This window comes from Daucus carota, chromosome 4, assembly GCF_001625215.2.
Source record: "Daucus carota subsp. sativus chromosome 4, DH1 v3.0, whole genome shotgun sequence".
Classification (NCBI taxonomy): domain Eukaryota; kingdom Viridiplantae; phylum Streptophyta; class Magnoliopsida; order Apiales; family Apiaceae; genus Daucus; species Daucus carota.
Window position 1 is genome coordinate 42,913,049 of NC_030384.2, and position 27,126 is coordinate 42,940,174.

The 27,126-nt window shown below is 34.6% G+C and overlaps 3 protein-coding genes and 1 long non-coding RNA gene across 4 annotated transcripts; 2 read left to right on the forward strand and 2 right to left on the reverse strand.

Moving 5' to 3' along the window:
- The first annotated feature begins 223 nt into the window (after window positions 1–223).
- LOC108215710 (BTB/POZ domain-containing protein At1g55760) lies at window positions 224–2,755 on the forward strand. Its single transcript, XM_017388261.2, has 4 exons — window positions 224–735; window positions 915–1,060; window positions 1,532–1,650; window positions 1,925–2,755. Exons 1-4 carry the CDS (start codon window positions 614–616, stop codon window positions 2,525–2,527), a joined length of 990 nt encoding a protein of 329 aa, XP_017243750.1. The 5' UTR covers window positions 224–613; the 3' UTR covers window positions 2,528–2,755.
- Window positions 1,753–2,380, reverse strand: LOC135152104 (uncharacterized). Its single transcript, XR_010291303.1, has 2 exons — window positions 2,240–2,380; window positions 1,753–2,159 (listed from the first exon to the last, which is right to left on the reverse strand). It is a non-coding gene; the product is annotated as an uncharacterized LOC135152104 (long non-coding RNA).
- Window positions 2,756–11,431: 8,676 nt separating the features above from the next.
- On the forward strand, window positions 11,432–21,622 carry LOC108218447 (enhancer of mRNA-decapping protein 4). The gene is made up of 12 exons (XM_017391379.2): window positions 11,432–12,524; window positions 13,345–13,394; window positions 13,460–13,616; window positions 13,747–13,965; window positions 14,478–14,606; window positions 14,926–16,539; window positions 17,720–18,079; window positions 18,173–18,292; window positions 19,593–19,763; window positions 19,947–20,111; window positions 20,211–20,336; window positions 21,014–21,622. Exons 1-12 carry the CDS (start codon window positions 11,733–11,735, stop codon window positions 21,323–21,325), a joined length of 4,215 nt encoding a protein of 1,404 aa, XP_017246868.1. The 5' UTR covers window positions 11,432–11,732; the 3' UTR covers window positions 21,326–21,622.
- A 2,696-nt stretch (window positions 21,623–24,318) lies between these two features.
- LOC108217421 (chaperone protein dnaJ 11, chloroplastic) lies at window positions 24,319–24,804 on the reverse strand. Its single transcript, XM_017390253.2, has one exon. The coding sequence runs from the start codon at window positions 24,802–24,804 to the stop codon at window positions 24,319–24,321; it is 486 nt and encodes a 161-aa protein (XP_017245742.2).
- Between the last annotated feature and the right edge of the window lie 2,322 nt (window positions 24,805–27,126).

A 27,126-nucleotide genomic window follows, 5' to 3' on the forward strand; every position in this document is an offset into this window, starting at 1 on the left:
TGGAATATGACCGTTATAATATAGCCGTTAGAATATAGCCGTTAGGATATAGCCGTTATAAAGATAGCTGTTGGAATATAGCCGTTACAAATTTGAAATTTAAAAAGTTAATAAAATATTGTTTTTCAAATATAGATAACGGTTATAGCTAACATGGTTGGAGCAAGTCACCTTTTTGGTTATGTATAATTTAGCAAACCATTATTTTATTATATTTTAGCTAATGGTTATAGATAATGGGGTTGGAGATGCTCTAAGTTAACACTTCACAGTCTCAGCATTAGCAGCTCTCTCTCTCTCTCTCTCTCTCTCCCCCTCCCTCCCTTGCAAACTTCACAATCAATGGCGTAAAGCAAATACTAATACTTAATCCTAACGTACCCGAATCATTTAAGAAACTGGGTCCTCCCAAACCCACAAAATTGATCATCTCGATTCTTATATCAGGGGTGTTCGAGATTCTATTTTTTATCAATCAGTTAGTCCTGGAAACAAGATTAATACACACAAAAAGCTGTATGTATAATCGGTAAAGCTGGGAAAGCACGGGGATCAGTTGCTGGAAGGATTTTTTGATTGTATCAATGAAATTACATCCATATTAGCCTTTAGGATGAATGATTCTTCGGCCTACCGTGTTGAAACCACCTCTCGTCTCGCTCAATGGCGAATCGATAGCTTGGCCTCGTGTACTTATCGGAAATCGGAACCTTTCAAGATCGGAAAGTGGAATTGGTAACAAACTTAGTCACTCAAGAACTTTTTTGTGTGTGTGTGTATTGTTATGGTTTTTTTTTATCAAGAGAAACTGAATTTTGTCGTTTAATTGATTTTCTGTGTTGGTTTAATATGTGATTCCAGTAGTTTATGTTTGATCAGACGGTATGATTGTTGTTTTTTGTGTTAAAATGAAGGCACTTGGCTGTGGAAAAGAATCGGAGTTTGTTTATTAAGTTATTCCCAGAAGCATCGAATGTAACAAGAGAAAATCCTCCGATTGCATCTTTTATCATCCGAGTCGTCTCTTTGCTGGGTAATCGCACAACTTTGGCTCATCCAGGTAAACTAGATTAAAATTAGGTAGTTTTCATTTGAGTTATACTATTAAGTAGTACCAATTGTGTCAGTATTGTTTGATGTTATTTGATATTTTAGAATTATGTATTAAAACCTGAAGATATAGTGAATGCTTTCAAAGCCAAGGAAAAGAAAATATGAAATAATGTTAGACCAAAAATGTTAATTTGAATCAGAGTTATTTTCGAGAAGAATTGTTACTGATGATATTTTCAGAACCTTTTAATTCTTATAAGGTTATGGACTTAACGAGTAAATGAAATCTGAATAACTAGTCTATGGGATATAGTTTGTAGTTGAGTTGATCTGAGGTTTTACCCTGCATACAAGGGCCATGGTTTACTCACTTTCAAGAAAAAAAAAGAGTCTTGCCCATCATAATTTTATTTATTTTGCTCAGTATGCTGTTTTAGTATCTCTGTCCCACTCTATTCCTCCAACACTGTACTTGCAGAAATCACTAATAAGCTATGGAGGAGCAGTGAAGATTTTGTTTGGTCACTTGAGGTTCCGTTAATGGGAAAATTCATCATTGATGTTGAATTCTTTGATTTGAAGACGGCATCTCCGAACGTAAGCATTTATTAATGTTTGTATTTCTTTATCCCCCCTCCCAAATTGTGGAATTTCGTCAAGATTTGAGAGTAGTTTATATATAATCAGTGGATCAGGTGGTAGCAGTATCGCAGTAATATCCATAAATATGGGGATAAATGAGTGATAATATGATCTGAAATGATTTTTGCATGACTTATTGTGTCGCCAAAATCATCATAAGATAGATTGGTAGCTAAAATACACTGTATATTTGTCTCAAATGGTCTAATAAGTATATAATTTTACACAGGGCGAGGAGCCTCGCTCGATCTGGGCTGAAGGAGTAACAAACAGAGAATCAAATGCAACAGCTGTTACAGCACTTGGCCGGATGTTATCTGATGGCATACACACGGATATTGTAATCAATACTTCCGATGGAAGCATAGGAGCTCATCGTGCAATTCTTGCCGCAAGGTCGCCTGTATTCAGCAGCATGTTTTCTCATGACCTTAAAGAGAAAGAACTGTCCGCTGTAAACATCTCTGACATGTCAAGTGAAATTTGTTATGCTTTTCTTAGTTACATTTACGGGAATATACAACACGAAGTATTTCTAACTCACCGATTGGAACTTCTTCGGGCAGCTGATAAGTATGACATCTCTGATCTAAAAGAGGCATGTCATGATAGTCTAGTTGAAGACATTGATATTAAGAATGTGCTCGAGCGACTCCAGTGTGGTACTCTGTATCAATTGCCTAAACTGAAGAGCAGCTGCATGCAGTATCTTGTGAAGTTTGGCAAGATATATGATCTTCAAGATGATTTGAACACCTTTCTTCAGTCAGCAGATAGGGATCTAATTTTTGATATTTTCCATGAAGTTCTTGCTGGCTGGAAGGGTTTCTGAAGTTATAATGTAAGGAAATTATATTTGTTTAGTATGGGTTGTATACAGTATATCCAGCAAAATAGACTATAGAAAAAGTTGTATTGTACAAAATTTGTTGGATTGGGATTTTAGTATTCTTTTGCTCAAGTGAAACTGCTTACCTTCATGTACATATACGTACAGTATATTGCTGTACTGATTGATTTTTAGTGAATATTAATACTCCCTCTGCCCCCAGGTTGTTTACCTTTTGGACATTCACATCTGGATCTCTCCTAATTAAGCAGCTTAGAAATGTACAAAAGGTTTACCTTGGTTCTTACTTGTGTCTGAAATGGTATTATCCCATTAGCCTCTTCGCCAACAGTTTAAGATTTCAGCAGAGTTGATCACTTAACATGTCATTAGAGCTCGGGTCATACAAGGGTCTGGAGTTCAAACTGGAATGTTAAAGATATAGATTCAATCGACCCTCTGCTAACATCATATGTCTGATTTGGTTGGAGAGAATGGATTAGGGAGTAAATAAAATGAAAACTTGTAGATGAGAACAAAGGTGAAAGGATGCATTAAGGGAAAGATCAGATGCTGCATATTTTCTATGATGAGGTCTGTGAACTAAATGAGCTGAAGTATGAACTGCTACCTACTCAACAAAATAATATTCTGTTCCATTCGACTTCTATTCATTCTCTCCTTCGAACAGATAATTAAGGTTGGGGGAGAGTTGTAATATTACAAACTTGTGCAAACAAAATTTGCAGGATTACTAGCCAAAATAAGTCTAGCAGTCACCTTAGAATTGCATTCATCTGATCATCTCCATCTACCTTCTCCAGATAATTACAAATATTCATGGTTTTCGATCCCAAAGTAAAATAGCATGTGTTGGAGAAGACATACCTAATTAAAACATTCCCTGCTGCAAATCAGCAACTAACTGCTGCTTGATTCTCTTCTTCGAGAAATTACATTGGTATAGCCAGTTATGCTGCAAACAGTTGACAGGGACTTGAAACCGGGCTGTGTAATCATCTCTTTTCTGTCCTGTTTAGTATACGGCGCATAGCTACAACCTTATGGCAAAAGACTTGACAGTTGACACTAGGGGATTAAGGAGGTGGTATGTGGGAAATATTTGAAGCATCAGATGTATGAGCGACTCGAATCTTATGCTTGTTCCTAAGAATATTCTCTTTGCTTACCACTTTACCATTTTAGTCTTCAAAGTCCAAATTTAGACTGAAGTATTTTAATATCTTCAGATTACTCGGTGATATCTGCTGTTCCATCCGGTTACTGTTTCAGCAGGTCACGCGAATGGGCAAATACTACTACTACCTAGTTTGCATTGATCCTAAACTCAGTACTCCATAATCTGCCATATTAGCATCAGAGGTGCCAAAAGAGTTGGACTCTGATCCAAGTTTAGGCTGCTTTTAATCTTATCAATTAACTGGTTTGGTTCGAGTTGTTGAGCTCGATATTTCATGGCCCGTGTTCACTCAGAATTAATTGAGAAAATATAGAGCCTTATAATAAAAAGACGTTCGATGCAAAGTGGTGATGGTTCTAATAACAAGAATCTGATCACCGGGAGAAGAAATACAAGAAACAAGATTATCCATCAGGAAAACCAAACAAACATAAAAGAACAAGCAAGCAATATATTTTTCTTTAAACTCTGTTGCAAATCCCCTTGTAATAGCCCTAAAAAACAGTTCAACTATCAACCAAACAACCCTGAAACCCTCCTGCTGCTTTCGATCAGAGAATCGATCACATTATATACACATTCTCCACACAGCATTACTTGATAAAATCCCCTAAATCATAAATTTCTCAACAAATCGAACGCAACAAACATGCAACAATAACGAATATAAGAGAATACCACAATCTTTAACTTCACTAACCAAACATTACACAGTATGTCTTGACATTCATAATCTTCCTACGTGCGGCCTAGAACGGCGACGGAGCAAACAAGGCGGGGCCGCCTCTTCGGCCGGTGGCGCTATAACTGTAATGCAAATCATTGTGGATGGAGTGGTACGCTTTCTTGAATACACCGAATCCGAACAAGACTCCTATGGTGATCACCACCGCAATTAGGCACAAGCATAACGTACAAATCTTGCAGCCGCAACAACACATTTTGTTTTTTTTCTGCGATCTAGTCTGTTGGTGCGATCTGCGGGAGCGGAAAAAGATTAGATAATTGTGGGAGGTGGATTGGATCTGAGTTGCTGCATGACCACGAGATGGGGATAGGTATATAGAGAGGTGGTAGTTGTTGAGTGTAATCAGGAGAGCTGGTAAAGGATAGGAGTGCGGTCTTTAAATTCCCCACTCGAGCGGTTACTTTACGTTTCTTTTCCGTTACTTGCACTGAACCACTCCAGCAAGAGTGCTCTGCGTTTTTTTACCGAATAATAATTACAAAAATAAATAACAGATTTTGATTAAATAATTTATATATAATAATATAGTTATGTATAAAATAAAATGATAATTTAAAGAGCTTATTGCAATTCGCACCTCTAGACTTCGGCGCAAAAACACTTTAGTATGCAAACTTTAGATAATTGCATTTCGCCACCCACAGGTATTTTGTGCGCGGCAATTTCCACCCCTTCCATCTAATTTTAACGGTTCCGTCAAATATTAAGGACAGTTTAGACATTTAAATAAAAATTAAAGAATTAACCCACTAATAGTGGGTTAATTAGATAGTTTAATAAATAAACCAAATCAAGCCCACTCAAGACAAACATCAACTGCGCGCTGAAGAAATCTCGATCGAGATCTCTACTAAAGCAAATTCATTATTTAAAACTCCAATCTTTTGCCACTTAAACCACTGGCAATTTCCTCTTTTTGCGATTACTGCTGTATATTCCTCTTATGTGATCTTTAAAACTAATTCACTTCCAATATTTGCCGAGTTTGTTTGCCTGGGTTTGTTTTTGGTGCATCGTGTTCTTATGAGTCGTAGAGTTTTAATGCCGAGTTTTCGACGCTGTTTTTCGTGCTGGGTTTTCTTTTGAATTTCTTCCTTTTGATCATGTTTGTTTGTTGAATCTCCTTGTTGAGGTGTAGTAGTTTTTAGTTGAGTTGCATCACTGGTTTTGTACTGGGTCGCGATGAGTCACTGAATCGGGGTTTTGTGCAGTCGTGCTAAGTCTGGGTTCGTTTTTCTGTTGGGTTCTTTCTTGTTTTCGCGTCGAGTCATGCCTGGGTTGTTCAGACTGGCTGAATCGGTTTGCCAAGTTGTGTCGATATCCAGCTGAGTTTTGTTTTGAGTTTTCATTTGAAGTTTGCCAGTTGAGTTTATACTATCTATTCCAAGTTGGTTCACTGCAATAACAAATAAATTAGGGCTAATGGGTATGAGATTAGGGCTTATATAAAGTAAAATGGGGAAAGAAGACCGTTAGGGAGTGAATTTTTCAATTTTACCCCGGCTTAAACTAACTAAACTAACGTTAAACATAATTAATTAATGGAGGTTGACGGAAAGGGTGGAAATTGCCGCGCACAAAATACCTGTAGGTGACGAAGTGCAATTATCTAAAGTTTGCATACTAAATTGTTTTTGGGCCGAAGTCTAGGGGTGCGAATTGCAATAAGCTCTAATTTAAATGAGATGTTTTAGTTGATGTTATTTACATAAATACGGGTGATTCCGATCAAAATTTAATGGAGTATCATTTTGTGAGAAATAATTTATATGATGTAACATTTTTTTTTTATTATTAACGTGAATAAAGTCAATTAAATTTTGTCAACTAAAATTTGAAAAAAAACAATCTTATAACTTTAATCGCTGATTTTTTATTTTAATGAACAAATAAATTATGACGGATAAATATTCGTGTTTTTTTTCTTTTGCCAAATGAATCGTACGTGTTTTAGCTATCCTACGTACCTAATACATGTATATGTTATCACAATAATTGTGAAAGAAAAAGCCATCATGAGTATTTAATTTGATAATTTTTTGACAGATATGCATTTTTTCTCCAGTTTTGAAAAAAATCATCATACTCCTTTTTATAAGCGTCAATTCGTAAACTGTGAAAATACTGATACATGTGTTGATAAACATAATACATTCCAGAAAAACTATAAAGGGGAAGAAAATAATTACTATTAAACTAATTTTTTTTAATATAATTTTGAATCTTGCAAAATTATAATGAATTTATTCTGTGTATGTATATATGTGTGTGTTTTTATTAGTCGGTAACATTTGTGGTCTTCACTATTATATGTATAATCTGTATCGTTGCCTGACAACATATGACATCAGATACGCGATAATGGGTGGTGATCGTTGATGATGGTGATGAGGGGAGATGGTCGAAAGAGTTGAAGTTTGTTATACTAGAAAATGAAATACAGAGATTTCGAAAAACAAATTATCGAAAATAAGAATCTAAATATATTGATGGAGTAAAAAAGAGTCTAAAAATTGTGATACATTTACTAAACTGATAATTAAAATAAAGAATCTAAAAGTCACACTAGACACGTTTTTACTAGTGTGTCTCAAATTCATAATATTGTCAACCGTAAATATTTAAATTTAAATTTTAATTTGAACAAGTGAGCTTCTACTGTAGATTGTCAATAACAATTTTGTTTTTCTCTTCCTGGATCAGGAGGTTGGTCTTCTCTTTGTTGGTGAGCCAAATGTAGAGTCTTCCCACAGTGCCTATGAGAACTACTATAGATCTAGACCTCTGAACAAAATCCTTAGTGACCTTGCCTCTGAAAATTTTCTAATCCATATCAATAATATCCTCAACCGTTGTCCCCGGTAAAGCTTTAGCAAACCGGCAAGTTTTGGTAAACCGTTAGGCATTGCCTAAATGTCATTGCCCTTAGCCTCTTTGCAAAATAATTCATCTTGACATGTAGCTACAGCAAGGGTCGGTTCTCATTCTTTTTCTCTAGCCTGTTTTTCATTTTCATTTTTTTTGTTCATGATAATTTTAGTTTTTTAAATTAGGGTGATTGTGGATTTGGAATTGTGACAAAAATCAAGACTATGTAGAGAAAGAAATACCATGAAATTCAGACTTACCGATGCAAAACTCAAATAGTTATTATAATATTATTATTCTTCCACATGTATATGTATTTTGAGTATGACAAGTGTATGTATAATTATATTGGATTATATTGTATTGTAAGTGTATGGGGGCGCTTAAACCCTAACCATGAAGTTCGGACTTATCGATTAAAAATTCAGAATAGTTATTTTAAACTTATTATTCTTTTATAGATATATGTACTTTGAGTATGATAAGTGTTTGTATAATTAATGGAGTTTCTTTATTGGACAACCATTCATATATCGTAAGGGTGTGATTGCGCGGAGGCTCCAACCCTAACCACGGTGTAAAATATAAAAGATATTGCGTAATTATCAATCTGTATTATATTAACAAATGCGAGGTTGACAGCTTTTTGGAATAAGTTCATATTATTTCACCATTGTATTTATTGCTTTGAGTCGTGTATATAAATTATTTATTATAAATGTTGCACTTTATTACAATCTCGGTTTAAATTAGCACATAACCTTTTGAAAGAGTCTATCTAAACTTAAAATTATGTTGTACATACAATGAGATAGATGTAGTATTTGTTTGTAGATTATATTAACATTTTAAAATTTGTAGAAACCGAAATTACAATCTGTTCACATAGATTAGATATGTCGACATTGTCAGAAATTACTTTATCCCGCCAAAAAATAACATGTCGACGTTGTGTCGATTTTAACCAATCTGTTCACATAAATTAGATATGTTTTTGTATATGTGATGTGTATGATTGTTGTTTAAGCTCAGAATGAAACTGAAACTTCAACTTTGTCCCACGTAGATTTTACTGCTAAACGAAGCGGAAAGACTTGTGATGTAAGATTTCAACTGTCAATTATAATATATAACAATTTGAGTGATATAAATTGCTCGGTTTCATCACATTATATATTGTTATTTTTATAAGTTGAGCTATGAAAGCATTTACTTCAATCCTTTCAGTAGATAGGCCACACTCAAGTTATAACTTATTGATAACGAAATATTAGAAAATAGCACACTATTTAAAGCTATTAATATTCAATCTATGAAATACGGGTTTAGGCCCCAAATAACCAAATTTGAGGTGGAAATGCCCCAAATATCAAAATACCCGAAAATTGACCCTCACTGACCAATAGAGACGCGGCTTAAAAGATGTAAGACGCTACATCGTGTAGCGTTTAGGTAATTTGATTTTTATAAAATCAGGAAGACGCTACTTGATATCACGTTCAACCTGAATTCATTTGCTGCTTTATATTTGATGGGCCTTTGTAATGGGCTTCTTTTATCTGCCAAAACGTTATACACAATAGCGTTTAATGCATGTTTTATTGTTTTGGGGTTTTTGTTAAGATCAAACGCCACCTCATGTGACGTTTCTCTTTTATTATAAATTAAAACGTTAATTCCCTTGGCGTTTGTTTTGTTTTTTTGTTCTCAAATATTAATTTTTTTAAAATCAGTCCTAAACTCTAACCGTCAGTCATATTAATTTAAAATATAAATTAATTATTCTAAAAACCCAAACATAAACCCTAAATGTTAACGACTGTTAATTTATTTTTTAAACTGGTTTCTCGGCTTTAGAGCCTTCGGCCCTGCAGCCTCGCATTAATTAGGGTTTAGGCTCGAGGGAGTAGGGCCTACCGGCCCTACACCCTCAATCCTAAACCCTAACCGTCGGCCAATTTAATATACAGTACGAATAAATCATTCTGCAACCCAAACCTAAACCCTAAATGTTAACGGTTGTAAATTTATTTATTCCGCCGGCGTCTCGGCTTCAGGGCCTTCGGCCCTTCAGCCTCGCTTAATTAGGGTTTAGGCTCGAGGGAGTAGGGCCTACCGGCCCTACACCCTCAATCCTAAACCCTAACCGTCGGCCAATTTAATATACAGTACGAATTAATCATTCTGCAACCCAAACCTAAACCCTAAATGTTAACGGTTGTAAATTTATTTATTCCGCCGGCGTCTCGGCTTCAGGGCCTTCGGCCCTTCAGCCTCGCTTAATTAGGGTTTAGGCTCGAGGGAGTAGGGCCTACCGGCCCTACACCCTCAATCCTAAACCCTAACCGTCGGCCAATTTAATATACAGTACGAATTAATCATTCTGCAACCCACCCTAAATGTTAACGGTTGTAAATTTATTTATTTCGCCGGTTTCTCGGCTTTAGAGCCTTCGGCCCTGCAGCCTCGCATTAATTAGGGTTTAGGCTCGCGGGAGTAGGATCTACCGGCCCTACACTCTCAATCATAAACCCTAACTGTCAGTCAATTTAATATAAACCCTAAATGTTAACGACTATAAATTTGTTGTTAATTTTATTTATAAATAAACATATAATAAAAAGTTTATAAACACTACTTCAAGTAGCGTCTTCTCTTTTGTTAAAAGTAGAAGACGCTACACGAAGTAGCGTGTTTTTATTATATAAAAACGCTACTTCCTGCACGTCTCTTATGGTCATTCACGGCCATTTTATCAAATTGAGGTAATCTGGGCCTTACTTTTCATATTTTGGTTATTACGGACCATCTTTCATGAAATACACCCTTTCTCCTAATTTATATTAACTAGAATGAACAAGGAAAAAAATGATAAAATATAAATATACCATAAAAGTCCACGTAGAGAAAATGTATGTATACTTTTAGATCGGAAGTCGCTGATATTTGAAAATTTATGTTGATTTTTCGATGAAGACTCGTCGATGAATCAGATTTTGATAATTAAATAATCATGCTGAAGGGCTTGATAGCTGGATTGTAACCTCACATATGACTTCACTCTTCAACTTTATATTATATTAATGCGTTGTAATAAAGTAAACACACACACACATATATATATATTACAAACATGGGTGTGTAATATTAAATTTTAGGAGGATAGCAGTATCATATTTATGCAAATGATTATGTAACCACGAGTTACTATCTTTTATCAGGATAATGACTTTTATATGTACAAATTATTGTAACATTCTTTTGCATTGAATTGTTATAGAACATCGCTATGTATTTATTATATTTCGATAATACATACATGTTCTGTTTCAGATTGTCTATGTATACTAATCACTCGTGATGTGTTAAAATAATGATTAAGAATTAAAAAAGTAAACACGATTTGATGCATATTGAAGTTCTTTATAATATTACTCATTATAAACACGAGTATATAAATGATTCATATTACAAAAATATCTACAATAAATTTCTCTCTACTTTTTTTGTTGCCCTCAGACTCAAATTCATTAATTTATTCAAAATTCTTAGATTAAACCTCTCGATCTGATGCATATTAGAATGGTGCCATTATTGAAAGTCGCAGTTATTTGTACTATTATATTATATATAAAAAATTATAGAATTTTTCAAAATATTATCATAACATAATAGTATGAATCACAAGTTTCATACAATATGTTTCGAGCGACCAAAAAATCTCTTTCAATTCAAATCGATTCATGATATTGCTAACAAAATTACAGTATCATAATCATAATTACACAATGAAGTTTCAATATTTTCTACTTCCTTTGCAATATAAATAAAAGGGAAATGATACAATTCTTAAGAATTAGCGTGTCTATTATAATTATTATGCATTTCACTTTATTTTTATCTTTAACAGTCTATTTCAGTTATTTCAAGCTAAACTAAGGTGTTACGAATATATTCTTCATTCCCATTTCTTTTTTATCCAAATGCGTAAATCCGAAAAATATTTAAGGTAATAATTTTTGTTATAATAATTTTTTAAAAATCCAAGAAATAACAATAAAAATGCTAAATAATAAAATAATTCGGAGGCAGGGTAGTCATCATCATCTTCCTCATTTACAATACATGGGCCTGGTCTCCAAAAAGTCATCATCCCCCACATCCTCTTCCTCTTCACTATCCAATACACATATACATACACAGATACACACAGACTCCCCACTCTCTGAAAACCATTTTGTGGATCTCAATCACATAAATAACAAATCATACCCTGTTTGCCCACATGCATAATCGAATCTGGAACTTTCACAATCGAATACATCGCATATTCATCTCCAATTAAACACAAACACACAGATCTCAATCAATCACTCTCTCACTTATAATCGATGGCTTCTCCAGGAAACCCTAACCAACAGCCAAACATCCCTCCACCTCAATTAGATATGCACAAATTCTTTAACCCTAATTTACAAAACCCTAATTTAACTTCTCCGCCTTTTCCACTCCCAAACTCCTCTTATCCTCCACCTTCTTCAGCCTCTTATCCTCCACCCGCGGGGCCCTATCCTTATCCGCCGCCCCAAACGTCGCCGTTTCATCACCCTCAGCAACAGCAGTTCCACATCCCTCCTGCTAACTTGCACCACCAGAGATCCATACCGTTTCCGACGCCGCCGCTTCAGCCTCCGCCTAATAACAACCCGAATCACGGCGCTAGGCTCATGGCGTTACTCAGCGGACCGCAATCGGAGATTCAGCAGCAGAGTTACATGCCTGTGATGGCGCCGCTTCAGCCTACGTCGTCGGGTGGTTCGGATATTTCTATGGCGCAGAATTTGCCTGGTTTACAGTCGGGGCAGATGGTGAGTAATGTTAGTAACACGGCTGCTGCGATGGTGCAGTCAAGTCCGATGAGAATGCAGAGTAGTAAGTTGCCCAAAGGGAGGCATTTGATTGGTGATCACGCTGTTTATGATATTGATGTTAGGTTGATGGGGGAGGTGCAGCCTCAGCTCGAGGTTACTCCCATTACCAAGTATGGTTCGGATCCTGGACTTGTTGTGGGTAGGCAGATTGCTGTTAATAAGAGTTATATTTGCTACGGGTTGAAATTGGGGGCTATTCGTGTGCTTAATATAAATACTGCATTGAGATCGTTGCTTAAAGGACTTGCGCAGGTTAGTTTGGTCTTACATTTATGATGACTATAGTATAATAGATGGTGCATATGACTTTTAGAAGTAGTATTTTTTTTTTTTTTTGCGCACTTGAACAACTGTGTTTCTTTGATAGGGATGACATTGCAACTCTGTGCACCTGTAAAGTAGCTATAGCTTATAGGCCAGTCGCTCCATTTTTTTATTTGCAGAATTCAAGTTAATAGGAAATTTTTATCTTTTCTTTTATTGTTTTTGTAAAGTAGATTTGTGTCGAAATTTGTGGCGACATATATGTTAGGTTTCTGATTGATTTGCGGCTTGTTTAGGCCATTTTACATCATATTTTTGCTCTGTGTTTTAGTTTTTGCTTCTTTTGTTTGCCATAAATATTGGTACTTCAATTTCGTAGTTTTGTAAAATTACTTAAATAGGTTGTAGTTTTGAATTTCAATGGTCTAATACTTTATTTTGTTGGAATGAATGTGCGCAATCCTTTATTTACAATGAGACTTGCGAAGGACGCAAGTAGGAAGGAGAATGGATCGTTTCTTTGCAAATTGGCGGTTTTTGGCTTTAGTTTGAATTTGGTATAGAAGTAAATGAAGGAATGAGTTTCGTATTAAAAAATTTATTATGAAGTTTATTAGATACGCTTCAACCTAGCGGAGCACTATAGTCAAGTAATTTCTGCTAGCTTGAATTGCAGTGTTATAATTCTCGCTAGCTTGTACTTTGTCATTTAGCATTGAATGAAGTCTCTCTATCCTCACGAGGAATTGTTTTGCGCTAATAATATTTGAACTGAATAATAACATATTTTTTTGTTTGCTTTACTCAGAGGGTCACAGACATGGCTTTCTTTGCCGAAGATGTTCACCTGCTGGCTAGGTATGACTCTGACGTGTTCTTTCGAGTTCTTAATTATTGAGCTATGCTAACATTCTTCTCTGCAGTGCAAGTGTAGATGGACGTGTATATATATGGAAGATAACAGAAGGGCCAGGTGAGGAAGAGAAATCACAAATTACAGGAAAGATAGTTATGGCTATTCAGATTGTTGGAGAAGGAGATTCTGTTCATCCCCGGGTTTGTTGGCACTGCCACAAACAGGTACACATTCTATTGGTCCGAAAAGGTTCATGTGATACTATGATTCACATGCTACAGTTTATTAGGGATGTACAAGCTGTACAATTTTTGCTCTACAATTTTTTTAACTCCTATTTCTTCTTGTCCATAGGAAGTTCTTGTAGTTGGTATTGGGAGAACTGTTCTGCGAATTGATACCACAAAGGTTGGAAAAGGTGAAGTTCTTTCAGCAGAAGAACCTTTAAAATGCCCTGTTGACAAATTGATAGACGGGGTCCAATTTGTTGGTAATCATGATGGAGAAGTGACTGATCTGTCAATGTGCCAGTGGATGACTACACGATTGGTTTCAGCTTCTGTGGATGGCACGGTATGTTTTTTCCGGTCTCAACTACTTTTATGAGCAGTTATTTTTAATCAGTGCATTAGGTTTGAAAAGTAATTATTTGAAAAGCCTCTCTTGGTTCCACTTTGGGTTTGGCAAAATCTTTGTTTTTTGTCTGTACTTGTTTATGTCTGTGGAAGGTATTTGTATGCATGTGCTATACCCAATACCTACTTGTACAGGGAAATTTTACATTTGTTTTGGTTTCTTAGGGGCTGGTAATGAAAGAAATAAATGACATTCTGAAGTTACCTATCAGGTGTTTGAAATACCTTTTTAGATGATCTGAGCATCACTGTCCAAGTAACGATCCTAGTTTTTTATGGTAACTGAACCCAGTCAATAAATCGGAGTGAATTGTCTTATTGGCAACTATTACTAAAATATCGTCTTTGTGCAACATGAGATATGGTTATATGATTCCATTTTTATGATTTCCATCATTAACTTGATTTCTGTGCATTTTTAATAAATATTTTGTCTAAATGCATCTGCAGATAAAAGTTTGGGAAGACCGAAAGTCACACCCCATCGCTGTACTGAGACCGCATGATGGTCTGCCTGTTAATTCAGCTACATTTTTGACTTCCCCTCATCGCCCAGATCACATTATACTCATTACTGGGGTATGTATTGGCAATCATAATAGTTTTTTTTCTTTTTTTTTACATAGGGTAGAAGCCAATAAAATATTAATAGGTGTTTATGTATATTATTCTTTACTATCCATTTTATTTTCTCTTTTTCCGTACTGTGTAGAGTTAGAGTAGATCAATTTCCGGGTTATCTGTATTAAGTATTCTTCACCCTCTTACACATTAGTGGCTCTATTCATGAAAAATTTGTTCTTAGTTTGATGTCCACGAATTCTGATAACTTGATATATTCTTCCAACAAGAAGAAGGCTATTCCTATACAATTCCTGACATAAATCTACTTTATTAGGGCCCTTTGAATCGCGAAGTGAAAATATGGACCTCTACAAGTGAAGAAGGATGGCTGCTTCCTAGTGATGCTGATTCATGGCAGTGCACCCAGACTTTGGAGTTGCGGAGCTCTGCTGCACCCAGGGTCGAAGATGTGTTTTTTAATCAAGTAGTGGCTTTGTCGCAAGCAGGTCTTCTGTTATTGGCAAATGCCAAGAAAAATGCTATCTATGCAGTACACCTGGAATATGGTCCTCATCCAGCAGCAACCCGCATGGATTATATTGCAGAGTTTACTGTGACAATGCCAATTTTGAGCTTTACTGGGACGAGTGATCTGTTGCCTCATGGTGACCAAATTGTGCAGGTTTATTGTGTCCAGACACAAGCCATCCAACAATATGCGCTGGACCTGTCTCAGTGCTTGCCACCCCCACTAGAGAATATGCTGGATAGGTCAGATTCTAGTGTTTCACGTGATGTAACTAGTACTGTGGGATTGACGAATTTTGAGCCTAGTGGAAGTAAGCCTACAGAAACTTTTTTTGCTAGTCCACAAGCCAGACAGGCGGTACATGAAATTAGCTCCGAGACTGTGGCACCTGCAATAAGAAATCCCTTGACCTCCCCTTCTACACAGGTAACCACTTCACAGGAAGCTGCTATGTTAGGTGCAGAGTCTGGACCTCTCCCTTTGCCGGGAGTGAATGGTGATAGTGATATTGCCTCTGTTTCATCACCACCAATTCCTCTTAGTCCTAGGTTGTCGCGTAAGCTCTCTGGGTTCAGAAGTCCATCAAGCAACTTTGAGCCAGGTTCTCAGCTCAATGACTTCAGCGTAGATCAGAATATTAGTGAATACTCCGTTGACAGACAAATGGATACTGTTCATAGAAACTTTTCTGATTCCACCGTGGATGATCCCAAAAGGGAGGGGAAGAAAGTTCCACAAGAGGATAATTCGGCTGTTCTCAATCATCCTATCAAGTTCAAGCACCCTACTCATCTAGTAACCCCGTCTGAGATATTAAGGGCAACCTCATCTTCAGAAACAAATTATACAGAGCCCAAGGGTGAGGGAGAACCAAATATTCAGGATGCCGTTGTCAATAATGATGCACATAATGTCGAAGTTGAAGTTAAGGTTGTTGGTGAGACACATATTAGTCAAAATGAAGAACTTGCCTCTCCAGAAGAGCTCCATGGATTTGCCTCAGATAGGAGGGAGAAATCATTTTATTCTCAAGCTGCTGATCTTGGTATTGAGATGGCAAGAGAGTCACACGCTCTGCCACTTGAGGCCTATATTATGGAAGAATCTAGACAAGTTGATGGGGCTAGAGAAACGGATGCAGTTGATCAACCTTCAAGCAACCAGGAAGAAGTTCAAGACTCTTTAAAAGATATCTCTGGAAAGTTTGGCGATTCATCTGTGCCTGCATCTGCTCCTTCACAGACAACAAAAGGAAAAAAGCAGAAAACAAAAAATGCTCAAGGATCGATCTCGAATTCTCCGCCTTCAAGTGCTTCTAATTCAACAGATATATATCATGAAGCAGCTGTCAGCTCGAGTTTGCCTTCTGTAGACGCTGCATTTTCTCAACTTCAGAACATGCAGGAGTCGATAAATCAGGTGCAGGCTCTATCTTTGCACATGCATGTTATTCCCTTGACACTTTTCACTGTTATTAACTGGTATAGATGCATGAACACACTGATGCAAGTGATGCAACTATCAGTGATGAAGGTCTTGATTTTCGTTTATTTTTTGCTTCATAGAATTGGGTGGGTTTTTGATGGAATATATATTCTACATTATATATTACACTCGACTCAATATACCTGAATTTTTAGTTCTTAATTTATTTTTTCTGGGGTGTTCCTCTTGTTCTTTAGAATAAGTTGCTCCAGGTTATATATATTTCTGTGTTGTCGTGCTTGTTATGTTTCTGTAGTTGCTCCATAATTTATTTTGGGATTGCAGGGAACTGCTGAAGAAAAAATTATTACTTTGCGAAGGTTGTTTTGTTTTAACATTTATCAATATAATTATAGGGTCAAGTTTTATAGAGTAAATAAAAACATTGCAGTATCGGAGTACCAGTCATAATTTTTTAGTTCAATCATAAATAATATCTTTGATTATCCAAATTTATATATAATTTATCATTTATAAGTAGTCTTAAACATAATTATCAATTAATTAATCATTAATATATTTCAACTTTAACAAGCATTAAGATTATTGTTCTGCTTATGAGTTATATTGTAAAACATAGTGTCCTGCGATTTATAGAAGTAATTGTTCTACCTTTTGATTATAATATTTATGTTGTAGAACATAATATGCAGGTTATTGGATGTTTACAAATACTGTAGAACAAAAAAAATTAAAATTTAAAAGACTAGATTATATATTATCCAGTTTTGCACTCCAATATTTTTGTGTACTCCATAGAACTTGACCCTGTAATATTATATGTTTTATACTTCCGTTATAATTCATACTTTCTGAGCAGTTATCTTTCTATTAACTAATTAAATTCATAGGATTTGAAACAATTAGTTATAAACAATGAATGAACCTTCTGGGTAAAGGCTTTAACCACATATAGATTTCTTTGCATTGGGTTTTATTATTAGGTAAGCTTTATGTATAAACAAAATTAAATTACATGATCTATAAATGTTTATTCATCTGATCCTATGATCTCTTATGTGTGGATGTTACTGGAGAACAATTTGCTCCAATTTTATTCCTGTATTCTATTTGTCTTCTCGCATCTTGTATTTCAACCTATTGTATCTTGCAGCTTCTAAATATGCAAAAAGAACTACAAAAGCAAATATCAGTGATGGTTGCTGTACCAGTTAACAAAGAAGGCAAGAGAGTAGAAGCTTCCCTCGGGAAGAATATGGAGAAATCTGTAAAGGCTAATTCAGATGCTCTGTGGGCCCGCTTTCAGGAAGAAAATGCAAAACAGGAGAAGTTATTGCGAGAACGGACACAGCAAATATTGAATTTGGTAACAAACTCTTTGACGAAGGAATTACCAGTGGTGTTGGAGAAAATGGTGAAGAAGGAAATAGCTGCAGTTGGGCCAGCTGTATCCCGCACGTTGACTACCGCTATAGAGAAAACTGTATCGACGGCCATCACCGAGGCTTTCCAGGTATATTTGAGGACTTGGACTTTACAGATGATAACTTTACTTTCTTTATTGCTAAAATGATAATAACTGCTTTCAATATTTTATACGGTGCAGAGAGGAGTAGGCGACAAAGCAGTGAACCAACTGGAGAAGTCTGTCAACTCTAGACTTGAAGCTACTGTTGCTAGACACATCCAAGCACAATTTCAGACTTCTGGCAAACAAATTCTTCAGGTTTGCGTAATTGATGCTCAAATACAGTAGGAACAGAAAGAGCTAAAAGTGTTTTGCTTTAAGTGGAATTTCAGTAATGCTTAGCATCAGCAGGCTAGCTAATCCGGCTAAAACATAAAGTCCTTGTTTCAGTTTCTTTCTTTACACACTATGGGCCTGTTTGGGGTTGTGGTTGTCAACCACAACAGCAGCTTTTTATCAAACAGCGGGTATAAATGTGTTTGGTAAACTCTAGACCAGCTTTTTCTAACCGTGCTTTTTATCCAAAAGCTGCTTTTACAGAAAGCTGGTGTATCCCTGCTTTTCACAAAAGCTGCTGTTGCGCCCAGCTATTAGAGTCCTGGCATCGAACCCCCACACACACAATTATTTTTCTAAAAATATACCCTAACTGTTACACTTCAACAAAGTATATATAAAACATTTTTTTATTATAATTTGGATTATTAGTAGGTGAATTTTTTGTAAAAAAATAAAAAGAAAAACTCAAAATAAATTATTAATATTATATATATTTGGTTGTTGTTTTAATGGATTTTAAGGTTATACTTTTTGGTTTCATTAAATTTTTTGTTTAAAAAATTTAATTATATATTTTCGTAAAAATTAAATTTGGTGAGTGATATACATTAAACGGAGAATAAAATTATATCTTCATATATATAATAAGTTTAGGTAGTATATCTTGGTAAATGGTACCTATTTATATATAATTTAAATAAATATGAAATATTAAAGAATTATTTTTTTATTATTTGATAAATGGTATGTATTTTATTATATGATAAGCGTTTAAAATTACGTAATACTAGAGAATTATTATCATTTATATTTAAAAATAAATATAAATGACGTGTTACCGTTGAAAATATTTTACAAAAATTATATAGTTTTGTAAATAGAATACCATAGTTTTATATAAAAATTATAAATTTTAGTGGTTATTCTACACACGTATAAAACATTCTATTATAATAAATTAACTATCTTAGCTCTTTTTCTTTCCTTATTTTCTTTTCAGTATTTGTCTATAAAATAATGAATAAAATATTATTTTATTTATAATTATAACTCTAAACAGCAGTTTAATAAAAAAATTACCAAACAGTTTGTTTTCAGCTTTTACTCAAACAGCACATTTGAAATCAAGTTTACCAAACAGTCCCAGCTTTTACAAACAGCACTTTTTTAAACAGCACTTTTACTCACAGCAACAGCAATTTTCAACAGCAATCCCAAACAGACCCTATATCTTTTTATTCCGACACTACAAATTTTAATGATTTAATTTTGTATGCAGGAAGCATTGAAATCTAGCTTAGAAACTTCTGTGGTCCCTTCATTTGAGGTGTCGTGCAAGGCCATGTTTGAACAAGTTGATACTACATTTCAAAGGGGGATGGCTGAGCATACAAGTGCAGCTCAACACCAGTTTGAATCCACACATTCACCCTTGGCTCTTGCTTTAAGGGTTAGCATTATACTCCTTGTCATCATATGTTCTTTTGACTGACTTTTCTGGTTTTTGATATTAATGTATCATTATGAACCTGGATCCAAACAATTTATATGATGGATGTATTTTTTTATTAGTTTTTCAATGTCAACAGACTGATCTCTCCTACCAATTTTAACTTTGTACTGTAATTGGCAGGAGATTATCAACTCAGCATCGTCTGTGACCCAAACTCTTAGTACTGAACTGGTTGACGGTCAGAGAAAGTTGCTTGCTCTTGCCGTTGCAGGAGCTAGTTCCAATTCTGCAAATCCGTTGATTAGACAGCAGAGTAATGGAGCTATTGGCGGTCTTCGGGGCGAGGTTTGTGCAATTCGTATCATTACTGGTCTTACAAAGTATCAAGAAACTGAACTTAGGTAAACTAAATTGTGTAACTAAAATAGTTCAATCATCCATTAGATTGAAGGGTCACTGGATCCTACAAGAGAACTATTGAGATTGGTTTCTGAACAGAAGTATGAAGATGCTTTCACTATCGCTCTGCAAAGAAGTGATGTTTCCATTGTATCATGGCTATGCTCTCAGGTATGAATCTTTTTTGCAGCGCCCCATCCCCGGGCCTTTCAGAACTAGTGCATTTTTTATACTACCAGTGCTCATTGTGAATTGCTTCTCTTGTTATATTATATAGGCAGTGGTTACTCTAATATACCACTTTAAAAGCTTCAACCCTCAAACATGTAATTGTGAGGACAGTGGTCTGCAGAAAAAAAAAAAAAAAGAAAAGATTCTGGTGTTTGTGAGACCTTAATGAAAAAGTGAATGTACTATTAATATCTATCCCTTGTTTCAGGCTGCTTCTGTATGATGGTAGTATTAAATGCTGCTGTCCTTTCTAAAACCTTCTGCCAATAGTTATGCCAGTGCATATAGTGCTCCAGATGTAGTCAATAATCAGCTATGCAACAGCTGTGCTATAGGTTTTTGATAAGTTAAATTTCTCCCTTGTGTATGCTTATATAGAGAGTATAATATTGATGTTTTAACTTTTAAATTGAATGGAGTTTAACATCGGAATTAAGTTTTTTCATGATCACCCTTTAGTATTTCTGTTCCATTGCCGATGCTTGCTTTATTTTGTTATTGTTAGTTTATGTCTTCACTCATGTTATGTGATATTTTTCGCTTAGCATTGAGTTGTCTGGAAAGTTATTAGTAGCCCGGGTCATAAATTTAGTGTTCCTTTTGTTTTCTTTTTTCAGGTTGATTTAAGTAACATTTTGTCAATGAAGACCCTTCCTTTGAGCCAAGGAGTATTACTCTCACTTCTGCAGCAGTTGGCTTGTGATATCAGCAAGGATACATCTCGAAAACTTGTTTGGATGAAAGATGTAGCAATGGTGATAAATCCAGGTGATGTAATGATTGCACAACATGTAAAGCCAATATTTGAGCAAGTTTATCAGATCCTTAGCCATCAAATGAATCTTCCCACCACACCTCCCAACGAGCTTTCAAGTATGCGGCTCGTGATGCATATCATCAATTCATTGCTTGTGACATGTGGTAAATGATCTTGACGGTTACTATTCTTTATATTTTGTTATAATAAGAGTACAAAACTTTTGGTGAAATAGGAACCATTGTAAGAAGTTGTAGGGATTATACTTTTTGAGCAAGTTTTTCTTGGAATCTGTTTGTGGTTAAGAAAGCTGGAGACAGGCGGAAGGATATGTTGTCAAATATGTGAAGTAGTTCTTCCGAGTGTTCAAGGTTTTTTCATCTTTATTATAAGATGTGTTGATAGAATACTTTTTTCCTTATGTTCTTTGACATTCTAAATTAATTTGACATTTCCGAGGTTTAATTAAGAGCTCTGTGTTGTCTGTGGTTGAAATTTTGTTAATGTTGCTGCTTTGCATGTAAAATATATTATTATAGTTGAATGGAATATTCAAAGAGCTAAGACCATCAGCGGAATGCGGATGCTCTTGGAAAATTCTAGGCTGGTCTTTGTATTTAGTCTATACTCTAGAATTTTAGACTAGACACGGAGCTTTCTGCAGCTGAATTCAGAAGTAAATTCAAAGAGGCAAGCTTACCGTATGACAATCAATCTTGGCCTTGGAATTGCCTTGTGGCGTTCGTAATATCAGGAAACTGGATTCATCAATTAATTGACTGCTCATATCATGTTAAATCATAAATCAAGGATCTGGTTCATCAATTAATCGACCCAGACAGCGTATGGGAATCAGAATAAATGTATTGCTCAAGTCACCTTGTTAGTGCAAAAAAATTTAATTTTCTGTATTTGGATAATTTTTTAGATATTGATAATTTATCGGATTATAAGACTTATTTTTATTTGAAATTTTTTAATGTTTGTAGGTTTTGTAGGTCATGTAAATCAAATATTATCTTGTTTGAATTTGGACGAACTTAAAAGGTTTAATCTCGTTCTTCGTTCAAACCTTAAACTAGCATGGTAGGTCACGATATTAAACTTTTTTCATCAATAATTCGGCATGCTTAAACTAGATAAAAAGCTCGAAGAAACTCTAGCCGACAAAATTTCGAATACTGTGTATTATCGTTTTGAAACATACCATCAATCTTAAATATTTATAATTTATGAATTGTGTGCGCGCTAACAATAACTTTTTAAGTAGGTGATGAATTTCTATTAGCGACGATCTAATTAAATAAGGGAAAATTAATTCTAAAGTCCATGAATTATAGGCACTTTTTTTTCTAGATCCCTAACTATAAATGTCAATTCATAAGTAATTCAACTCTTGATTTTTTCCTACTTGGGTCCTTCCGTTAGATCTGGTTTGATGTCATTAGTTTTTTCCGGCGAACTTGGTCGGAAAGGCTCAAATCCGGTGAGCTCGAATTTTCCGACGAGGCTAATTTGAACATTAAAAATCACGAAAATTATATGAACATGCTCATAATCACACGATCTATCAATCTACATCATTATAAATCGAATAAAAGCTATTAAAATGAAAACTAATATTCAACTCAAAATTCGGAAATTACCAAACTAAATTTTGATGGTATAGATGGATAGGGGATTGAAAAACGAGCAATTTGATTACTCAAGTTTCAAATTTGGATACCGGAATCACCTTCAAAGTTATTATTGATTCTCGTGAACTTAAGATTAATTAACGGCGTCAAATCAGATCTAACGGAAGGACCCAAATAGGAAAAAATCAAGAGTTGAATTACTTGTGAATTGACATTTATAGTTCAGGGACGTAGAAAAAAAAGTGACTATAGTTCTAGTTCAGGGATTTTAGAATTAATTTTCCCAATTAAATAATGATGACACGTACATGCACAAAGATCTTCACTAATAATTTAACACTATTCTTCTATTTAAATAAAAAATAATCATTAGTGTGTACCCGTGACACACATCGGAAAGGCCTTTGGATAAATATATGAAAAGTCAATCGGGTTCATGAATTTTATAATCCGACGAAACGAAACCTTATCCGATAAGATCTGAAGTAACTTGCCAATATTTTTTTTTAAAAGAAAAATTCAATAATGAAAAAGTCATACAGCATTTACAGATATAATCGAAACTGAACAAACGCAGAATCATATCGCCATTGAATCCTTCTTTCTTCGGTAGGCAACCAAGCGATTTTTTAAGAGATATGTACATGCTGTAATACTCCGAATATTGAGTTGAGCAATCGACCATAAATGCATCACCATATAAACTTTTATCACTGAATCAACATCATGAAAATCCCGTAGATCTGTAATCATGGACATGATGAACGCACAAAACCCAAACAAAAACCTAACTCTCACAGAAGGAGAGAACAAATAAATTGAAAACTTATTAAAAAAATAAAAAATTAACTAATAGTAATAAAAGAAGACAAGATTAAAATTTAATTACATGACATCATATGATCTTTGATATTTGCAATATATTTCTTCTCCAAAATACCTAACAATTAGAATATATGGACCTACTAGCAAAATATTAACGAATCCCATTATCCAAAGGATGTTTTTTCCAAATTATGATTATTTGAAGAATCTATCTTTATCACATGTTCAATTTCCCCACATGATATCTTTCCAAGTATTATTTGAAGAACTTTTTTATGTTACTGCTTTTTCAATTTTAAAATATCCTAAGTTTTTTATGAATTTATTAATTATATTTCAATTTAACTAAAATAGTCTGATGAATTAAATTCTATAAATCCTGAATTAATATATCATCCAGTTTCGATTTTCTTTTTCTAGATACATAATTTTTCATCTTATATTTTATTATTTTATTTCTGTATAATACGATTCATTTACAACATTTTATTACTCTTTAATTTAATTAGTAGGGATTATTCCTTGATTATTACTCATGTTAAATAACATGGGCATGATATATATTAGCAGAAAAAATCACAGAAATGAAGCGAAATGTCTCAAATATTTGTATTCACTCAAAAAAAAAAAAAAAAAAGAAGAAAAGGCCTCAGAATTTACATGATGATGATAATAGATACACTACAATTATCCTAATCAATCTCTACCAGCACTGATCTGTTTCCCATCGTCTCGGCGTACAATATCCTTTCTGATAACTCGCCGGCGCCGCCGCGTATTCAAATCGCCTCCTATCTCTCATCTTCGCCGCCGCCCGCAACGACAGATCGTACAGCGCTCTCGCCGACGGATCAGAGAGCGTCGTGTACGCCTTATGAATCCTAATAAAATCTCCGCCATCCGTTGATTCCGACGAGTCCGGATGGTGCATCTTCGCCAAGCTCCGATACGCCGACTTGATTTCCACCGACGACGCGTTTTTGCTGAGACCGAGCACTTCGTACAGACTCGCCGGCCTCCTGGACTCCGCCATCACCGGCGTCGGATCGGCGACAGCGTGCAGCGCCGTCGCACAAAATCTCCGGCGCGGCAGAGAGGTTGTCGAGCTAGAAATCGATTTGGCGGCATGAAGTAACTGATTGTCGCCTGAGAAATGGAGAAGTGTGGGAGCAGCTAGGGTTCCGGCCATTGAGGAAAAAAAGAGTGGCAGATTGGTAAATAGTAAGATAAAGGAAGGTTTGGAAACGGGGATGGATGAGAAATAGGAAGGGCGTGATATATGGTGTATATATATAAAATTTAGATATGGAATGGAAAGAGAAAGGGAGTGTTGTGTACTGTATTGAGTAATCAGTGGGTGGGGTAACAAACTAACTGTGAGCGCGGCTATTGGGTGCGTACGGGAGGATATCTGTGGAACAAGTTAAACAGGAAGAGTTGTATTTGATTTTTAAGGCCTGCTTGTGCTGACATGGCTCCAGCTTGGATGCATTACTACTCTTCTAGAAACTTTCCCTCTCTCGTCTTCTTTTCCTTTAGTTTTAGGCCGTGTTTGCCCGAGTTTTTACATTAAAATCATTTTTAATGTTAAATTAAAATTTTGATGACGGAGCTAAAATCTTTAATGTAAATGTTTTTCATGAATGAAAATATTAATATTTATATAAAAGTTTATTTTTACTTATATACTAAAATTCCTAAAATCATATGTACACGTCAAAAAGTTGAAAAAACGACGTACTACAATAAAAAGAATACTCTTTATTAAAAATGTTACGGAAAGCTCAGATATACAATCTAGTTTTTTATTTCAAAACGCGTAACAGTGATTTGATTCATAATTTGAGAAAATATTTGAATATATGAGTTCAATATAGGGAGTCAAGAAATTTTATCAATCATGTATAACATTTTAATAAAATGTTTCGAATGCTCGGTATGGATTTAGAAGGTCACATTTTTCAAATTATTCATATGATTTACTTTAAATATGTTTTCCGAAAAAAAGGAGCCAACATTTCGGAAATCAAGAATGTGCACCAAACTCATCTTCTGATAAACATTAAAATTAGGTTTGAAGCAGAATTAAAAGATACTCCATAAAAGATCGCAAATTTGCAATAAGAAGTAAAAAATTCCACAAGGAAATGAGAGGTCTTGTCGCGTGGCAAGGCTTCTAGAAGATGTAGGGACTCACAGTAATTGACATAGTTTGGAGGCACATAATATTCTACTCTCGTATCCTTGTCTGTGTTGTGGAAGTCGCTTCAGTGGATTGGACGAATATCACGATACAGATACATGTAAAGCTAATCCCATTTCTCTGCCTGTAATTATTCTCATTTTTTTATTATCATCTCTATATTTTTAAGTGGGCACGTCCCTGTCCTGGATACCGATTGCCACTAATAAGTACTCAAGTATCTTGGTTTTTTCTACCGCAGATGGTTTTTTAAGTGTTTTATTATGGACTGCTACCAGGGGCCAAACGTCGAGATCTGGACAATCTTGCCTCTTCTATTTTATCATTTATTTAATGTACTTTAACATTTTCTGCGGTTATAAAATTGGAAAATGCTTGGCACTTCAAAGATTAAGAAATTGTTCTCATTTATCCCCTAAATTCTAATTCTTTGCTCCTCTGAGATTGTCTATAATGGATACAGGACTTTATCACGTATTTTAATACTCATGTAATATATAATTTTATAAGTTATTTAAATTTTATTTTTTGTAAATAAAAATTTAATGAAATATTGGAATATTCTCTATAGTACATTTATGTGGTTGGATTTTTCTAATGATACTATTATAATCTTGACTTCTATTTTGATAATCCAGTGGGACTAATTTCAAATTGTAAAATAAATAAATAAATATATATATATATTAAATTCTTATTAAAAAATATTTGAAATAGACCTTTGAATCAAATAAATCGGTGTTAAACTGAGTGAAATATATTTAAACTTTATAACTGAATTTTGATGATTTGTATCTTATTAGTTTGACTCTGATTTATATGATTTAAAAGTCTATTTCGTGTATTTTTATACAAATATTTTTTAATTTATTTTAAAATCTGAAATCAATTCTATTAAATTTTACGTACATGAAGGTATTATATGTGAAAAATCATAAGTACAGAATTACCAGAAATAAAAGTAAAAAATGTGATGGTACCATATAGGAAAAGGCCAATTCCATGAGTATACTATAAAGAATATTCGTTAAATATCATAAAAAATAATTTAAAAACATGTCATAATATTATATTTTACATGTACTTTAAATATGTGCCAAACAATGGGGGAAATAAAATAAAGAATTGAGAAGATGGATGAAATAACAGTAGATTAATTTCCATCATATTAATGATAAATGGATCCTCCTCTGCACACACAAATCAATCAATTAAAATCAATAATTTATTTATCCATTTGTTTAAAAAAAATCGAATACCTAAAAATTTTATAAAATTTGGCGGGGGCATTAACATTATGGTCACCCA

What these genes read in the sequence shown, in the direction of transcription:
- LOC108215710 (XM_017388261.2), top strand. Translation starts at nt 614, where the DNA reads ATGAATGATTCTTCGGCCTACCGTGTTGAAACCACCTCTCGTCTCGCT. An exon ending in AAGATCGGAAAGTGGAATTG is followed by an intron (nt 736 to 914) that starts GTAACAAACTTA and finishes GTTAAAATGAAG; the next exon opens with GCACTTGGCTGTGGAAAAGA. An exon ending in TGAAGACGGCATCTCCGAAC is followed by an intron (nt 1,651 to 1,924) that starts GTAAGCATTTAT and finishes AATTTTACACAG; the next exon opens with GGCGAGGAGCCTCGCTCGAT.
- LOC108218447 (XM_017391379.2), top strand. Translation starts at nt 11,733, where the DNA reads ATGGCTTCTCCAGGAAACCCTAACCAACAGCCAAACATCCCTCCACCT. An exon ending in CCATCACCGAGGCTTTCCAG is followed by an intron (nt 18,080 to 18,172) that starts GTATATTTGAGG and finishes TATACGGTGCAG; the next exon opens with AGAGGAGTAGGCGACAAAGC. An exon ending in TTGGCGGTCTTCGGGGCGAG is followed by an intron (nt 20,112 to 20,210) that starts GTTTGTGCAATT and finishes ATCATCCATTAG; the next exon opens with ATTGAAGGGTCACTGGATCC.
- LOC108217421 (XM_017390253.2), bottom strand. Translation starts at nt 24,804, where the DNA reads ATGGCCGGAACCCTAGCTGCTCCCACACTTCTCCATTTCTCAGGCGAC.